General features: G+C 39.3%; 1 protein-coding gene across 10 annotated transcripts in view; it reads left to right on the top strand.

Moving 5' to 3' along the window:
* The window catches only part of LOC124789871 (liprin-beta-1), a 303,083-nt gene that overhangs the window by 222,093 nt on the left and 64,482 nt on the right, over nucleotides 1-16,508 (top strand). For all 10 annotated transcript variants that reach the window (XR_007016181.1, XR_007016179.1, XR_007016180.1 and 7 more), the window contains one exon: nucleotides 12,454-12,592. Coding sequence is in view for 2 of the 10 variants with exons in the window: in XM_047257386.1 (XP_047113342.1) it covers nucleotides 12,454-12,592 (139 nt within the window). In the remaining 8 variants the exon portion in view is untranslated. The remainder of the gene's footprint in view (nucleotides 1-12,453; nucleotides 12,593-16,508) is intronic.

The following is a 16,508-nucleotide window of genomic DNA, read 5'->3' as shown; positions in this document are numbered from 1 at the left end:
AAATGGTGTCGTTTATGATTTGGTGTTTCATGGTCTGGTGTATGTTTAGTGAATTACGCTTCTTAAGCACAAATGTCCCCCCCATGAACCATGGACCTTGCCGTTGGTGGGGAGGCTTGCGTGCCTCAGCGATACAGATAGCCGTACCGTAGGTGCAACCACAACGGAGGGGTATCTGTTGAGAGGCCAGACAAATGTGTGGTTCCTGAAGAGGGGCAGCAGCCTTTTCAGTAGTTGCAAGGGCAACAGTCTGGATGATTGACTGATCTGGCCTTGTAACAATAACCGAAACGGCCTTGCCGTGCCGGTACTGCGAACGGCTGAAAGCAAGGGGAAACTACAGCCGTAATTTTTCCCGAGGGCATGCAGCTTTACTGTATGATTACATGATGATGGCGTCCTCTTGGGTAAAATATTCCGGAGGTAAAATAGTCCCCCATTCGGATCTCCGGGCGGGGACTACTCAAGAGGATGTCGTTATCAGGAGAAAGAAAACTGGCGTTCTACGGATCGGAGCGTGGAATGTCAGATCCCTTAATCGGGCAGGTAGGTTAGAAAATTTAAAAAGGGAAATGGATAGGTTGAAGTTAGATATTGTGGGAATTAGTGAAGTTCGGTGGCAGGAGGAACAAGACTTCTGGTCAGGTGACTACAGGGTTATAAACACAAAATCAAATAGGGGTAATGCAGGAGTAGGTTTAATAATGAATAGGAAAATAGGAATGCGGGTAAGCTACTACAAACAGCATAGTGAACGCATTATTGTGGCCAAGATAGATACGAAGCCCACACCTACTACAGTAGTACAAGTTTATATGCCAACTAACTCTGCAGATGACGAAGACATTGAAGAAATGTATGATGAAATAAAAGAAATTATTCAGATTGTGAAGGGAGACGAAAATTTAATAGTCATGGGTGACTGGAATTCGAGTGTAGGAAAAGGGAGAGAAGGAAACATAGTAGGTGAATATGGATTGGGGGACAGAAATGAAAGAGGAAGCCGCCTGGTAGAATTTTGCACAGCACACAACATAATCATAACTAACACTTGGTTTAAGAATCATGAAAGAAGGTTGTATACATGGAAGAACCCTGGAGATACTAAAAGGTATCAGATAGATTATATAATGGTAAGACAGAGATTTAGGAACCAGGTTTTAAATTGTAAGACATTTCCAGGGGCAGATGTGGACTCTGACCACAATCTATTGGTTATGACCTGTAGATTAAAACTGAAGAAACTGCAAAAAGGTGGGAATTTAAGGAGATGGGACCTGGATAAACTGAAAGAACCAGAGGTGGTACAGAGATTCAGGGAGAGCATAAGGGAGCAATTGACAGGAATGGGGGAAATAAATACAGTAGAAGAAGAATGGGTAGCTTTGAGGGATGAAGTAGTGAAGGCAGCAGAGGATCAAGTAGGTAAAAAGACGAGGGCTAGTAGAAATCCTTGGGTAACAGAAGAAATATTGAATTTAATTGATGAAAGGAGAAAATATAAAAATGCAGTAAGTGAAACAGGCAAAAAGGAATACAAACGTCTCAAAAATGAGATCGACAGGAAGTGCAAAATGGCTAAGCAGGGATGGCTAGAGGACAAATGTAAGGATGTAGAGGCCTATCTCACTAGGGGTAAGATAGATACCGCCTACAGGAAAATTAAAGAGACCCTTGGAGATAAGAGAACGACTTGTATGAATATCAAGAGCTCAGATGGAAACCCAGTTCTAAGCAAAGAAGGGAAAGCAGAAAGGTGGAAGGAGTATATAGAGGGTCTATACAAGGGCGATGTACTTGAGGACAATATTATGGAAATGGAAGAGGATGTAGATGAAGATGAAATGGGAGATATGATACTGCGTGAAGAGTTTGACAGAGCACCGAAAGACCTGAGTCGAAACAAAGCCCCCGGAGTAGACAATATTCCATTGGAACTACTGACGGCCGTGGGAGAGCCAGTCCTGACAAAACTCTACCATCTGGTGAGGAAGATGTATGAGACAGGCGAAATACCCTCAGACTTCAAGAAGAATATAATAATTCCAATCCCAAAGAAAGCAGGTGTTGACAGATGTGAAAATTACCGAACTATCAGCTTAATAAGTCACAGCTGCAAAATACTAACACGAATTCTTTACAGACGAATGGAAAAACTAGTAGAAGCCAACCTCGGGGAAGATCAGTTTGGATTCCGTAGAAACACTGGAACACGTGAGGCAATACTGACCTTACGACTTATCTTAGAAGAAAGATTAAGGAAAGGCAAACCTACGTTTCTAGCATTTGTAGACTTAGAGAAAGCTTTTGACAATGTTGACTGGAATACTCTCTTTCAAATTCTAAAGGTGGCAGGGGTAAAATACAGGGAGCGAAAGGCTATTTACAATTTGTACAGAAACCAGATGGCTGTTATAAGAGTCGAGGGGTGTGAAAGGGAAGCAGTGGTTGGGAAGGGAGTAAGACAGGGTTGTAGCCTCTCCCCGATGTTGTTCAATCTGTATATTGAGCAAGCAGTAAAGGAAACAAAAGAAAAATTCGGAGTAGGTATTAAAATTCATGGAGAAGAAATAAAAACTTTGAGGTTCGCCGATGACATTGTAATTCTGTCCGAGACAGCAAAGGACTTGGAAGAGCAGTTGAATGGAATGGACAGTGTCTTGAAAGGAGGATATAAGATGAACATCAACAAAAGCAAAACAAGGATAATGGAATGTAGCCTAATTAAGTCGGGTGATGCTGAGGGAATTAGATTAGGAAATGAGGCACTTAAAGTAGTAAAGGAGTTTTGCTATTTGGGGAGCAAAATAACTGATAATGGTCGAAGTAGAGAGGATATAAAATGTAGGCTGGCAATGGCAAGGAAAGCGTTTCTGAAGAAGAGAAATTTGTTAACATCCAGTATTGATTTAAGTGGCAGGAAGTCATTTCTGAAAGTATTCGTATGGAGTGTAGCCATGTATGGAAGTGAAACATGGACGATAAATAGTTTGGACAAGAAGAGAATAGAAGCTTTCGAAACGTGGTGCTACAGAAGAATGCTGAAGATTAGATGGGTAGATCACATAACTAATGAGGAAGTATTGAATAGGATTGGGGAGAAGAGAAGTTTGTGGCACAACTTGACCAGAAGAAGGGATCGGTTGGTAGGACATGTTCTGAGGCATCAAGGGATCACCAATTTAGTATTGGAGGGCAGCGTGGAGGGTAAAAATCGTAGAGGGAGACCAAGAGATGAATACACTAAGCAGATTCAGAAGAATGTAGGTTGCAGTAGGTACTGGGAGATGAAAAAGCTTGCACAGGATAGAGTAGCATGGAGAGCTGCATCAAACCAGTCTCAGGACTGAAGACCACAACAACAACAACAAGCACAAATGTGTATTCCGATGACTGTCTTTGTGTGAACTGCTAACAACATTTGTGACATCACTCCAGATGTCCTGCCACTGCTGCCATGCTTTGATGCCACATTTACCAGACTCCTGTCAAATGTCAGAGCGATGTGCACATGAGCGTCCATGCGATCAAACCTAAATAAGCCACCTTGGAGCTCTTTTCATTATGTCTTGTCACAAGATCCACGTATAAAATGTTACTAACATGAGAACTTCCAGTATTTGACCTCCTGTGTTATATATTGGTTCCATCCAGATATAGCATTTTATAAATCAGATTAGGAGATCTAATTTTAAATCTGCATTAGTAAGAGCATTAGTATGAGCAAGTTATAATTTATCTCTGTATCTGATCCATGAACTGAGCTGAGCTGAGTGTCTATGAGCTACTAAAAGACAAGGTGTCGTTTGTGAATAACTCAGTTCTCATACTGATACTGAGGCCCGATTTAATTCTTATTCACCCACAAAATTTAGGAGATATTGATATTTTACACAGCTTCCCATAATTATGGTATCATCCTAATACTGGATATTATTTATCCAAACTCCATGAAATTGTGCCCCAGGTTTAATATCTGTCAGTTCTTTTTGAAGTGTTTGCTATGAATGAGTCGTGAACAGCAGGAACACAGCTGTTGGATGTAAGTGTATGATGCATCATTTTCTTTTATCTGAGCTGTCTTGTTTCAGTACAGATTTTATGAGTTTTAAAAATGTTAGTTAATGCCTTTAAGAATGTCAGTTCAGTTACTGGGTTCTACTCTGTCAAATACCTCGTCATACGTACTAAAACACACTTGAATTTGCCCTCTGCTCTTAACATCTGTGCCTAATAATTGTGTTATGACAGTTACTTGTCTTCTAACTAAACATTTTTCAAAACCAAATTGAGAATCAACAAGAAAACTTGTGGTTTAATTTTTCCTGGAGGCTTTCACAAACATGTTTTAATGGATAAAAAAGAAAACTTTATGATGTAGGATTTTGTGAATAATTCTGAGAAATAGTTAGAGCTTGGCTCATAAGCACTTGAGACCATGACCTTCACAGGTCTGTGCATTTTGTTTTCATATGGTAATCCTTTTTTTGGTCAGTATTATAAAAAGGAAAGTTGCTACTCACCACATAGTGGTCACATGCAAACACAACTCACACGTGCGACTGCAGTCCTCAATGGCCTAAAGCTTTATTTGTGTCTGTCTTTTTTATGCCTGTCTGTGACTCAGCATCTAGCAACTGTCCTTTTCATAATATTGTTACATTCCATTCTTGGTTTTCCATTGTTTGATTACTACTTTTGTCAAGAGTTTAAACAGTTCTACTGTGTTTTCAATTTTAAACTTGTCATAAATTGCCAATAAAGCAGGTACACTGCAGTGAGTAAATCACTCACATTGCGAAATAATGTTCTAGCCATTACCACATACATCTTTCTCACGCATTGCTCAATTCTTTTCTTAGCATTTTTTTTTATTTTAGTGTCAGTGAGTGAAATGTTAACAAAACATGGCTCACTGTTGAAGTAGCTGAAACATTTCTTATACAAAAGAACCAGATCTTAATTTAGTGCATTACCTCTGTTTATGGTGTTAGTTATATTAAAATTTTGTAATTATGTTTCTCTAGGACATACACAAAAAAAACACAAAATTACCTAAGATGTAGTGTAAGTGCTTAGCACATTTATAATAGTAGCAAATTGCAACATTTGCACAAATCATTACCATTTTAAAACTGCAAACTTTTAATTACATTGCATGTGCATGTCTCACCTACACAGAATCAATCTATAATTTGCATAGTAAAAGGAATAGGTAAACAGAATCATCAGTCGTTTCTGTTGCATGTGGAATCATGAAGGTACCATCTGAAAAGCATGATGGATATTCCACAAATGTCTAGTAGTTACACAGTGTAGTTACCATTTTAGATCACTATAGGAATATTTGTGACTGCAGTAAATAGCTGTAAAAATTTTGTGTAATGTGATATTACAGAGTTCCTGGTGTATGCTGTGCCAAAGAGCGTCAATTTGAATCTGTTAACAGAGTGACACAAAATATCGGTGGGCTTTTTGTTGAACAGTGTTATTTCAGACTTAATCAGTGGCTGACATCTGACAGATTGGTGGGATATGGAAGAATGATATATATTGTACAAGGCGTGTCCGGAAAGTAAGTACAATTTGGGGAGGGGGGGGGGGGGGGACATCATAAAACTATTTTTCCACATAATTGCCACCACTGTTCAGACATTTGTCATAGCAGGAAACCAATTTTTCTATGCCTTCTTCATAGATTGATGCCATTAGTAAAGATAGCCACTGCTGAACACGTTTTTGCATTATCATTACTGTCAAAATGCCTTCCTCCAAAATTCACACTTCAAGTGCAAGAACAAGGGGTAATCGAGAAGGTGCGAGATCGGGCCTGTCGGCAAGTGAGCAAACTGCTCCCAACCGAATTATTGAATAAGGTTTGGAGTGATACCAGCAGAATGAGGATGTGGATTGTCGTGAAGCAATACAATGGCTTGACTGGAAATTCTGTGCCTTTCTTATTAATTGCATGCTGAATCACTCTGTGTTTCACACTATGGTACCACATTGATGATTTCACAACTGGGAAGGAATTCAATAAACAACATGCTGTGTCTGTCCCAGAACAAAGTGAATAATTTTTTGTGCTGACAGCATTGTTTTGACTTTATGTTTTTTGGAGGATTGTGAGTGCTTCCACTCCTTTGACTGTTGTTTTGATTCGAGAGTGACATAATGACCAAAAGTTGTGTCGTTAGTCACAGTTCTGTATAAGAATTCATCCCCCTCATCACCGTATCAGGTAAGAAATGTCCAAGCATATCCAAGTTGCTTCATTTTGTGGACATCCGTAAGCATTTTTGGAACCCAGTGGGAACACAATCTGCAAAAATTTAAGCAATTCATGATAGTCTCATGCAAAACAGTTTTTGAAACTCATCACCAAGCATTTTTAATGTGAGCAGTTTGTTTTGTCCAGTTTTTTTCATTCACTTTTTCAACCAAACCATCATTGACAACAGGAAGCCACCCACTCCGTGATTCATGATGAACATTGTTTTCCCATATTGAATTGTCTCATCCTTTTTCTGACCATTCCATCAGTCATTACATTTTTGCCCTAAATCTCTAAGTTGACGATGAATTTCAAACTTTCATTACCAAACACAGAAAAAGGCTACAAGATACTCCAGTGTATTTACAAGGTGATTAGTTTACCACGTGATGTATTTTATCTTTTTTGCTATTGTAAGACTAGTACTTTCTTTTGTGTTAATATTTTTTGTTTTATGTCACACTGCACAGTTACATCATTATCAGCCCAAGATCTGTGACATTTCTGAACCAGGGCAAAAATTTGATAGTTGCATCCCCACTGCCTCCCACTCGAACATTTCAGAGCTGTTTTGTTTGTCATCCTAACATTCTCTTTTTTTTCCAGAAAATAAAAAAGAACCCTCACAATTAATATTGGCTGGTATTATTTGTGACTGGGGAATAAACTCTTCAGAAAATTTGCACTCTTTATTGCCTATTAGCTAATAACTTCCTCTTTTGCTTGTCATAAAATTAAATATAGGAAATGTAAGACCAGTAAAGGCAAGAGACTAGCAAGACAATACACATTTTTTTAATCCTTAGATCCTGGCATTTTTTTTTCTCTGAAATCTTGTTACAGGTTTGCACCCCCGTGCTTTCCTATTTGCAAAAGAATTTAGTACCTCATCAAAAGTTTGTTCAACATTTTGCTACATGAAAAATCAAAATGTTGTTGTCTGATACTGAAAAATTGTTAATATGAATAGTACCCAAGACTGGCGTGGTTTCTTGATTTGATTACATCTATTTTGTCCCTGTCTGCTAGATAAAACAAAATAGGCCTTTCTAATATTGCAGCAGTTGTAACATACACTAAATAAGTGAGACTGTTTTCACACAAATGGTCATTTTTATCTACCTCATTTACATAAATAACATGACAGAATATAATTGACAAAGTACCAATATCAAATGCCTATTATGCCTACTACAAGCAAAAAGTCTTACGTTAGGAAATAGTTTTACATTTCGTTCATACAATCCAGTTTTTCAAGCATGAGATCGAATAGTAGTAGTAGTAGTAGTAGTAGTAGTAGTGCAAAATTTTTATATAAATTTGGAATCATCATATTCTTTCATATAAATTGTGTTATGTCCCCATTTTCCTTCCTCATTCTAACAAACAATCTTGTCATCACTAATCCTGTAACTATTCCTGCTACTATCAAAACTTATTCTCCAGTTAACTTCACTAACCCTGCCAGAATCACCAGTTCAGTTGTCCTGTATTTATTCTTTGGTTAGGTGTTATTAAGTGTTCATACAAAACATGTTCTTTGCTATTCTGAGATCAGAACTTAAGCAGTTGCTAACCGGGGAACATACAACTGGCCCTTAGTAGTGCAGCAATCTGGCAAAAATTTCATTTTCGTGAATACGTAGAGAAGGTAATGTGTAATCTTTCTTACCTGTTATTTGTGTTAGTTGTTTATTTCCACACTGGTAGTCTGAATTTGTAGATCTTGCTAATAATTATAACAGTGCTGATTATTCACACCCAAAATCAATCACATAATAAACAGTGATTGGCATTCACCCGTTTGGGTTTATTTGGCTCAGCTCATATAGCCCTGTCCCCTTATGTGTATGGGAAAGTTTTTTATTTGTTGATGCAGTGGGGGTTCCTCTGACAGAGACATCATGTACACTATGCACATATTCAAAAATGATCTTAGATTCATTCAGGAATTAACTTAGAATGTGTTCATAAACCTGCAGGGATGCATTTCAAAATCATATGAATAACCGATAGACCAGCATGCGCTGGATGCTAGACGCTTTGTGAAACAAGGTTCTTTTCTTCCAGAATATAAATCTGGCACCCCTCTGAAATTGCTGCATGGGACAAATACCACAGTTTGCCCCCCCCCCCCCCTCTCTCCTCCCTGCTGCCTCACAAGGATCCAAGGATCTGGGCCTGACCAATATGGTGCAAACTTCTCATGTACAGAAGCTGTTGGTTTTTCCACAGGAGAGTCAGACGGCTAGCTAACATAAGAACTGTACATGTCCACAGTGCATTCTTTCACAAATTCATCACCTTTCATTTAAAAAGCTCTTTAATATTAGTATTCTCTGAGGTATTTTGTGAGTTGTTCATGGAGCCACTCTAACAACTCAAATTTCCTGTTGATAATTACAGTTTTTTTTTGGGGGGGGGGGGGGGGCATATAAAAATTTTCAATTGTAAGTAAAATATCTAAATGCGCACTTTTTAACTAAGAATATCTTCTTAACTTTTTAGGATTTAGAGCTGCACTTGTTCGTTAAAAAGTACAGAATTCCTGTCTGCACTTCTGAGTGTAAGGAAAATCAGTGCATAGTTGTTACACTTGTGTCCAATATTAAAGCAACAAACCTCTATTTCCCTGTTCTGTGTTTAATTCATGATATTATCATACAACTGTGGACAGATGTCTATACAATTGTGTTCTGCATGGAAGACGGCATTCTGGTCAACGGACGACAATGCCAACGATGGCATCAGGGTACCTCTCAAACAGGGTAGTATTTGCTGGGTATTTCCACATCCACAATCGCTGTGTACACAGTCACAACCACAGTGCAGTATGACACGGAGAAGATGCCTACCAGATTTTCTGTTGTGGAGGGCCGTAGAAAGAATGGAAGCAGGACAGTCGCAAACTGATGTGGCTCAATGGCTTAATGTGAATCATTCTGTTGTTTCTCAGATTCGGTGACAGTTTATAGAGACAAAAACTGTATCACAAAGACCAGGGCAGGGCCAATCACAAGTGACATCAGGAGGCGATGACCGTTATTTGGCTGTAAGGGCTTGATGGTACTGCCTTAGTACTACAAGGCTACTGGCATGTGACTTGGCAGCTTCCACAGGATGTTTTGTATGGAGACATATGGTGTACAGAAGGCTTTGGCAGAGTGGCCTTTATTGTCTGGGATTTGCTCTGTGTGTACCTCTGACGTGTCTTCACAGAAGTAAATGTCTAGAGGTAGTCTTCAACATGCCATCTGGACATTCGAACAATGGACCAGTGTTCTTTTTGCAGAAGAGTCCCAATGTTATCTGAAGAGTGACTCTCAAAGAATTTGGGCCAGGAAGGAACATGGAACATGATTTCGGGACCCAAACATTGTGGAAAGACACCAGTATCGAAGAGGATTCCTAATAGTGTGGAGAGAGATTATGTTGACCAGTCGAACATCTCTTCATGAAATTGTACGGGTGAATTGGTGAGGCTTAACTGCTGTCAGGTGTTGTGATGAGATCTTGGGACCTCATGTGTGGTGGTTGCGAGGTGCTGTGGGCCCAAACTTCGTATTGATGGACAATAATGCTTGACCGCATACAGCACGGGTGGTTGATGTTTTCTTGGAAATGGAAGATATTGCATGCATCGTGTGGCTTGTGCACTCTACCTATTTGAATCCCATAGAGCATGTCTAGGATGCAGTAGAGAGATGGGTTGCATCATATCAGCATCACCAACCCCTCTCCAAGACTTGTGGGCAGCTCTGCAGGAAGAATGGTTGTTATTGCCTCAACGTGAGGTCGATGACATCATTCAAAGCATACCCCTTTGTCGTCAGGCCTGTATTGCTGCCAGAGTTGGTCACAACCCATACTGAGAACATTAACCAATGTGTCAGAATGTGTGCGCAAATCCATTAACTTGAAAAAACGAAGAACATGTTTGTCTACGATTATGCATGTTATATTGTGTACATTCTGTATTCTTCACATTGTTTCTTCATTACTGTCACCAGTTTATGCTGTTTTGTGGCAAAATAAACACAACTTTGCAAAAGTTCCATTTGTTGCTCTAATTTTGGACACCAGTGTACTTAGCAACAGTATTTTCAGAATGAATTTTCATTATGCTGCAGAGACTGCACCGATTTGTAGCTTCGTGGAATGTTTAAACTGTGTTGCAGACTTGGATTTGAAACCAGAATTTTGTCTTTCATGGACAGGTGTTCTACTGACAGAGCTATCCAAGCATGACTCACAACTCGCCGTAACTGCTTTATTTCCACCAGGAGAGGAGGTACTGATGGAAGTAAAGTTGTGAGGGAGGGTTCAGAGGTGTACCTTGATAGCTTGGTCAGTAGAGCACCTGTCCACATAAGGCAGTGCCTAGGTTTGAGTTCCTGTTTGGAACACAGTTTTAACTTACCAAAAAGTTTCATTCTTATTTGATAATCTATACCTAACACTGAATACTGGCCATGGTCAACGCAGAAAGAGCTCCACAATAGACGTATTTGTATCAAGGTTATATAAAAATGGACCTTATTCAATTGTCAAAGTGAAATGAGTGTACTATATACTGAGTGCACAAAGAGACGAATTTCTGAGACAGAGCAAAAAAGCTAGCAATCATTGATGACGAGGCTATGAACCTATTGCTCATATGTATCATATGTGAAGTCATATGTTTAACTTCTGTCACCTGTATGTTCTTACGCATTGTCATCTGTGTAGCATTACCAACATCCTCCTGTGTTGCTCCCATCCCCTCTGCCCATATAGAAGTTTATTGTTCAGCAAAAAGTTTTGCCATATCAAGTATACTCCAGGATGCTGCAGTCAATGTGGCAATGATGATTGTAACAAAAAGGATGTAAATATTGGACATGGCATTGGTTGTGTTAAGAAAAGCTTAAGATTTGAAGTTTAATTTTCGATCTCAGTATTTATTTATAATTATGTGTCATAATCGCAGGGAAAAGCTGAAACTATTGTAGTCATGATTCTAGATGGTTGTACACATTAACAAAGCTACAGTAATCCACATAATGGAATAATAATGCAATGGTTAGCATTCTTGACGGGAAACTTGCAGCTCTGTGAGAATTTTTCCCATGGACAGAGGTAAAAAAATTGGTCCTCTTGAACTTGCAGAGGAAAGTGAGAAGCTTCTTAAATGAAAAGACATGGCCATTGATGTATAAATCACCAGATTATGTATAATTTACTCACCAAGCAGCTGCAGGAGAACACACACACATAAAAAAAAAAAGGTTTTACTTATGCAATCTTTCGGAGCCAGTGGCTCCTTCTTCTGGCAGAAGGGCTAAAGAGGAAATAAGAGGGGTGAAGGGGAATGAACTGGAGAAGTTTAGGAAAAGGGCTTGAGTTTGGAAAAGTCTCTCACAACCTTGGGTCAGGGGATTGGATGAGAAGGAAAGACTGATAGTGTCCCCAACAATCAGTCTTTCCTTCTCATCCCTTCAGGTAAGTATTCTCTGACCCTGGGTTCTGGATGACTTTTCCAAACTTAACCCGTTTTCCTAAACTTCTCCTGTTCCTTTCCCTTCACTCCTCTTCTGTCCCTTTCAACCCTTCTGCCAGGAGAAGAAGCCACTGGCTCTGAAAGCTTGCACAAGTAAAACCTTTTTTTATTTCTCCTGCTGCCGCTTGGTGAGTAGATTTTTTACCTATCCAATTACATCGTATTGTCAAAAATTGATTATTTTCTTTGTTAGATTATGTACAATTGTCATTTGCACATGCGCTAACTGAAACACAGTTCTGAAGGCCGAGAAACCTACAGTTGTTAACCACTTATTTTATGTCATTGACTGCAAATATGTTTTCATGGCTGAAGTGTTATGTGTACATAGGCAAAATACTTTCAACTTTTTGAGAGATTTCTTGCTTGGGTGAGAAACAAAGAAAAGACACTTCTGTGGTATTTGCCATCCTGTACACTGTTTTGATTATATGGTATGTGATGTTCATCTTGCACTTGTGTCATTCTTGGGTATTGTCATGCTCCGGGTATTGTCATGCTCCGGTAATAACCCCGCATGCCCTGCATATTCCAGAGCACGATGACATGGTGCATGCATAATTTACCTTTGTAGATTAACAAAATATATTACTTTCATATAAAAAAATTAACTTTGTTCTGTTACACATTTTGTTTCTAGCTGATGCTGAGAGGGTTGTGATTGAGGATTCACATGTAGAAGAAGAGGAGGAAGAGGAAGATGTAGGCTCAAGCTTGTCACCACAACAAAGTCCACTCCAGGCAACCAGAAACAAAGGAATTAAAAAGATATTTGGCAGGTATGTTTGCCCGGTTCCTAAATGCTAGAAATTTCTGTTTTTCGTTTTTCCATCTTGTTCTTACAACATTTTCACCAAAACAAGTTATTTATTTATTGATGTCCAGCAGATAATGTTTCTAACAAAGCTAAAGACTGAAAGAAAAACTTGCAAATCTGTAATTTAGGAGGAAAACATAGTGCACAGAAAAATAATTAAATGCTGCAGTAAAATGTAGTGCCTGATATCCAGATTCTACAGTAACGGAGAGTGTGTCCCAGTCGTAGCTTCTGGATTGTTTAAAAATTCCTTCATCAGAAAAGGAAGAAAGATAAGAAGAAAGAAAGAACATGATGAGCATAATTCACAGTTGTTGGAGGGTAGTAACACACTCATGAGGAACTGAATTGGAGGCAACCTATTATAGTAACATATAGCACTCCCTTTTACTCCGGTGAAAACTGTGATACATCATGAAACAAAATGTGATGCTGAATTGCCGCCATCGAGATCTGTAATTGCTCAGCCACCATTGACAACTCAAGAGAAAAGTTGGAGCTGGGTCAAGAGCATTCACACCTCACTTGAACAGGGGAACAGATGAATGTCTACATGTTGTAGGAATGTACTTAAAATCATTGTAACCCACTTTGGGAGTGGTGAATTGCCTTGCTCAAACTACAGATCACCTGTGCAGTTTTTCAGTTGAAGAGTAGCTCTGAATCATTTGCTGATATCAATTCTATCCGGTGTAAACACTCACCTCGAGGATACCATCACCTGCTTGGACAGAACGTTTTTGGCAAAAGGAATGCTTTTGCTTGTGTAATTCTTGTGTTTTGCTAATGGTGTCTACCAGTTGGTATTGCACCTCATCAGTCCAGGTGATATTTAGCCATATTTATTATAAACACCACTCAAGAATCAAGCCTGAGGCCTGTTCAAACTGGCCAACTGCTGCCTACAAGGCACAACGAACAATGATCTATGATCGTGGAACATGTGATCAGCATGTTGCCAATCCCTCCATCTATTATTGCTAGTAGATGAATCCAAATGATGCCACTGTTTCTTTATTGATGCAGCTCCTTACTTGGCCTCATAAGGCTGAGTGGACCTGGTTCCAGACCACCTTATCTCAGGAAAATGTGAGGAGGCACCAAGAATCAAACCCGTGTTCTTTTGCATTGAAGGCAATAACATGAACCGTCCAACTATGGAGGTGGTAATTTTTTTTCTTACCCATATTTTGAGTATCTAATGCATGCTTTTGTGCGTATGTGGCAATCTCTGCTTGTTGTGAGCAAATCTACACATTTTTGGTGGTATCCTATAGCTAGAAGGTGGTTCTGTGTTATTTGGTCATTAACCACTTGTTATTGTTCAGCAATGAGTTGATGAGTGATTTGTTGTGCTGTGGCTCATTTCTGCTGTTACAATCCATTACAGTCTGCAGCAACATCTGTCATCAACACACTACTGTCCATGGCAGTCGATTTCTGTTAATCGAGGTACTCATTAATGACATATAATGTAATTGGAGGGATAAAAAATTCACTCACCAAGTTGCAGCAAGCGAAAATACACAGAGAGATATTGACATTTGCAAGTTTTCAGAACCAGTGGCTCCGGGTCAGGGAGATGTAACAGATAGGATAACAACTGGCAAAATATATACTATCGAAGGGAGAGCCACCTGTGAAATGACAGATGTTGTGTACCAGCTGTTATACAAACACTGTTCGGCCTTTGTCTAGTTAGGATAAGTGGGCATAGACAGAGAGTATATTGCCAAACAATATCCTGTAACAGAGCATGTTCTGCAACCAGAGGTGTTCAGATTCTTCCAGCCTGCCTGCCCCTGTCTCTGCTGCAACCATTAAAACAGCTCAACCTTGTTAAAGCGGACCAACTTGGGAAGAAACATGACTACAGAATAGCCAGGTACACGTTTGCATAGGTAGTTCCACTGCAGCTCGTTTATCATAACGGTTGGAGCAGCAAAATGAATGTACCAAACTTAAAGGAGATTGTGGAGAAATCAAGAATTGGGGAATGTATACCAGCCATGAAACGGAGCCCAGGTATGTCATAGGTAAAGCTTCAAATAAATTGGTAGGTGTCTTGTTATACAAATTGTGTAAAACATTACTAAACACTCATTCGAGAACTTCGAGAATGTTACGACATGTTTGTGAATTTGACCATCAGTTTCCACACTCCATAAATATTTTGAAACAGGGCAAAGACTAAGCGGTTGACAAGTTTTTGGAAATATATGCTAAGGACTTGAGGACATTTACCAGCACATAGGCTTTCTAAATTTAGGGCTGACATGGATTGAAATGGAAAAAAAATATGGGTTGTGGATATTAAAAACTACATTCCAGTGGAACACAACATAGCATGTAGAGAGCTTAGTATGAAAGAGAAGCTTCTTCCTTCAAACATGTGCTTTTTAGATTAACATAATATGTGAAATGAGTTTCATGTTTGCTAAAATGCATTTGGGGAATTAGAATGAACTATTGTGGCCACTTAGAATGAATTCAGCGAACCTGCAATACGCATCCTATCCTATAAGAAGGCATTTAAAATTGTTATAACTGTGTTCATATTTGGCTGAAACACATTAAGGTTATCTTACTTTAGTTGGTAAAGGCTCTTGACTTTCAGAGACAATTCAGCCCATTACAGAAAATGTATTACAGGTGACCTGATGATAGTTCGAATTGAGAATAGCTACTACTAGTCGAAAGAGGGTGAAGTTGTAGAGAAAACCATTTCCATCAAAGTAATTTATTTACTTTATTAATTATTTATTAACCCCAAAACACACTGAAAAGGAAAAAAAAGGGATAAATAAAATACACAATTTTCTGGACTACAATGATTGAAATTGAATACACATAGTATATTGGGCTTCGTCTTGTGATACTGAGGTGAAAGATCAACAGCGTAGGAAAAGATTGCTACTTACCGTATAGAAGACATGTCAAGTTGCAGACAGGCACAATTTAGACACTTAAATAAGCTTTTGACCACAGTCTTCATCAGCAAAAGAAAGAGACACACCAATTCATACACACAATTGTGCCTGTCTGCAACTTGACGTGCCTTCTTTACAGTAAGTAGCAACTGTCTTTTCCTACATTGTTGACATTCCTTCCTGGAGTTTCCATTGGTTGATACTCAGGTAAAAAACATCCAAACCATACCCATAACACTACAGTGAAAGCACACAGCACAAATGGGCATGTAGTTTAGCACAGTGGGAAGACAGACAGGCAGGCAGGCAAGCAAGCAAGATTCCTGTAGCCTGCACAGGTTGCACACAGCTTGGCTTGGATGGGAGTGGAGAAGCTTGCTCATTCTGCTGATAGTGTGTGGGCAGCTTGCCTGATTGGCAAACATGGAGGGCTAAAAGCAGAATGTGTACACCACTGTCTGCAGCATGGCAGCTGTGATCTCAGTGCCTGTTTCACCTTCCGTGCCATCTAGATTCTTCTTCCTGACACCAGCCTCTCAGAACGCATCAGATGGAAACTGACAATACAGTATGTTCTTGGTTCTTGCCACCCACTTGGCCTTAATTTATGTGATTTTCCTTGGTCTCAGCATTTCCTCTCAGTAACTATCCCTTTCTTTACTCCCAATTTGTTTTCTATATCTGCTATTTTGTGACCTGTCTATTTTTCCCCACCTTTACCATAGATTATGCACTTAGCTTTCCGCTCTTGCATGACATTTTGTCAGTATCTCTGTCTTTCTTATTACCTTATCTTCAACCTTTAAGTTCTCGGGTTTTCAAATCTCATCATGTGCAGTCCCCAACAATGTCTTTTCTTCTCAACCCACCTGGTATTTGGTCCTTGACTCACAGTTCTGGGTGACTGTTCTGTAATTCTCCCCGTTTCCTAAACCTCACCAGTCCTTT

This window comes from Schistocerca piceifrons, chromosome 3 (assembly GCF_021461385.2).
Source record: "Schistocerca piceifrons isolate TAMUIC-IGC-003096 chromosome 3, iqSchPice1.1, whole genome shotgun sequence".
NCBI lineage: Eukaryota > Metazoa > Arthropoda > Insecta > Orthoptera > Acrididae > Schistocerca > Schistocerca piceifrons.
Note: the sequence above shows the minus strand (reverse complement) of the source record. Positions and strands in the feature narration are given on the sequence as shown.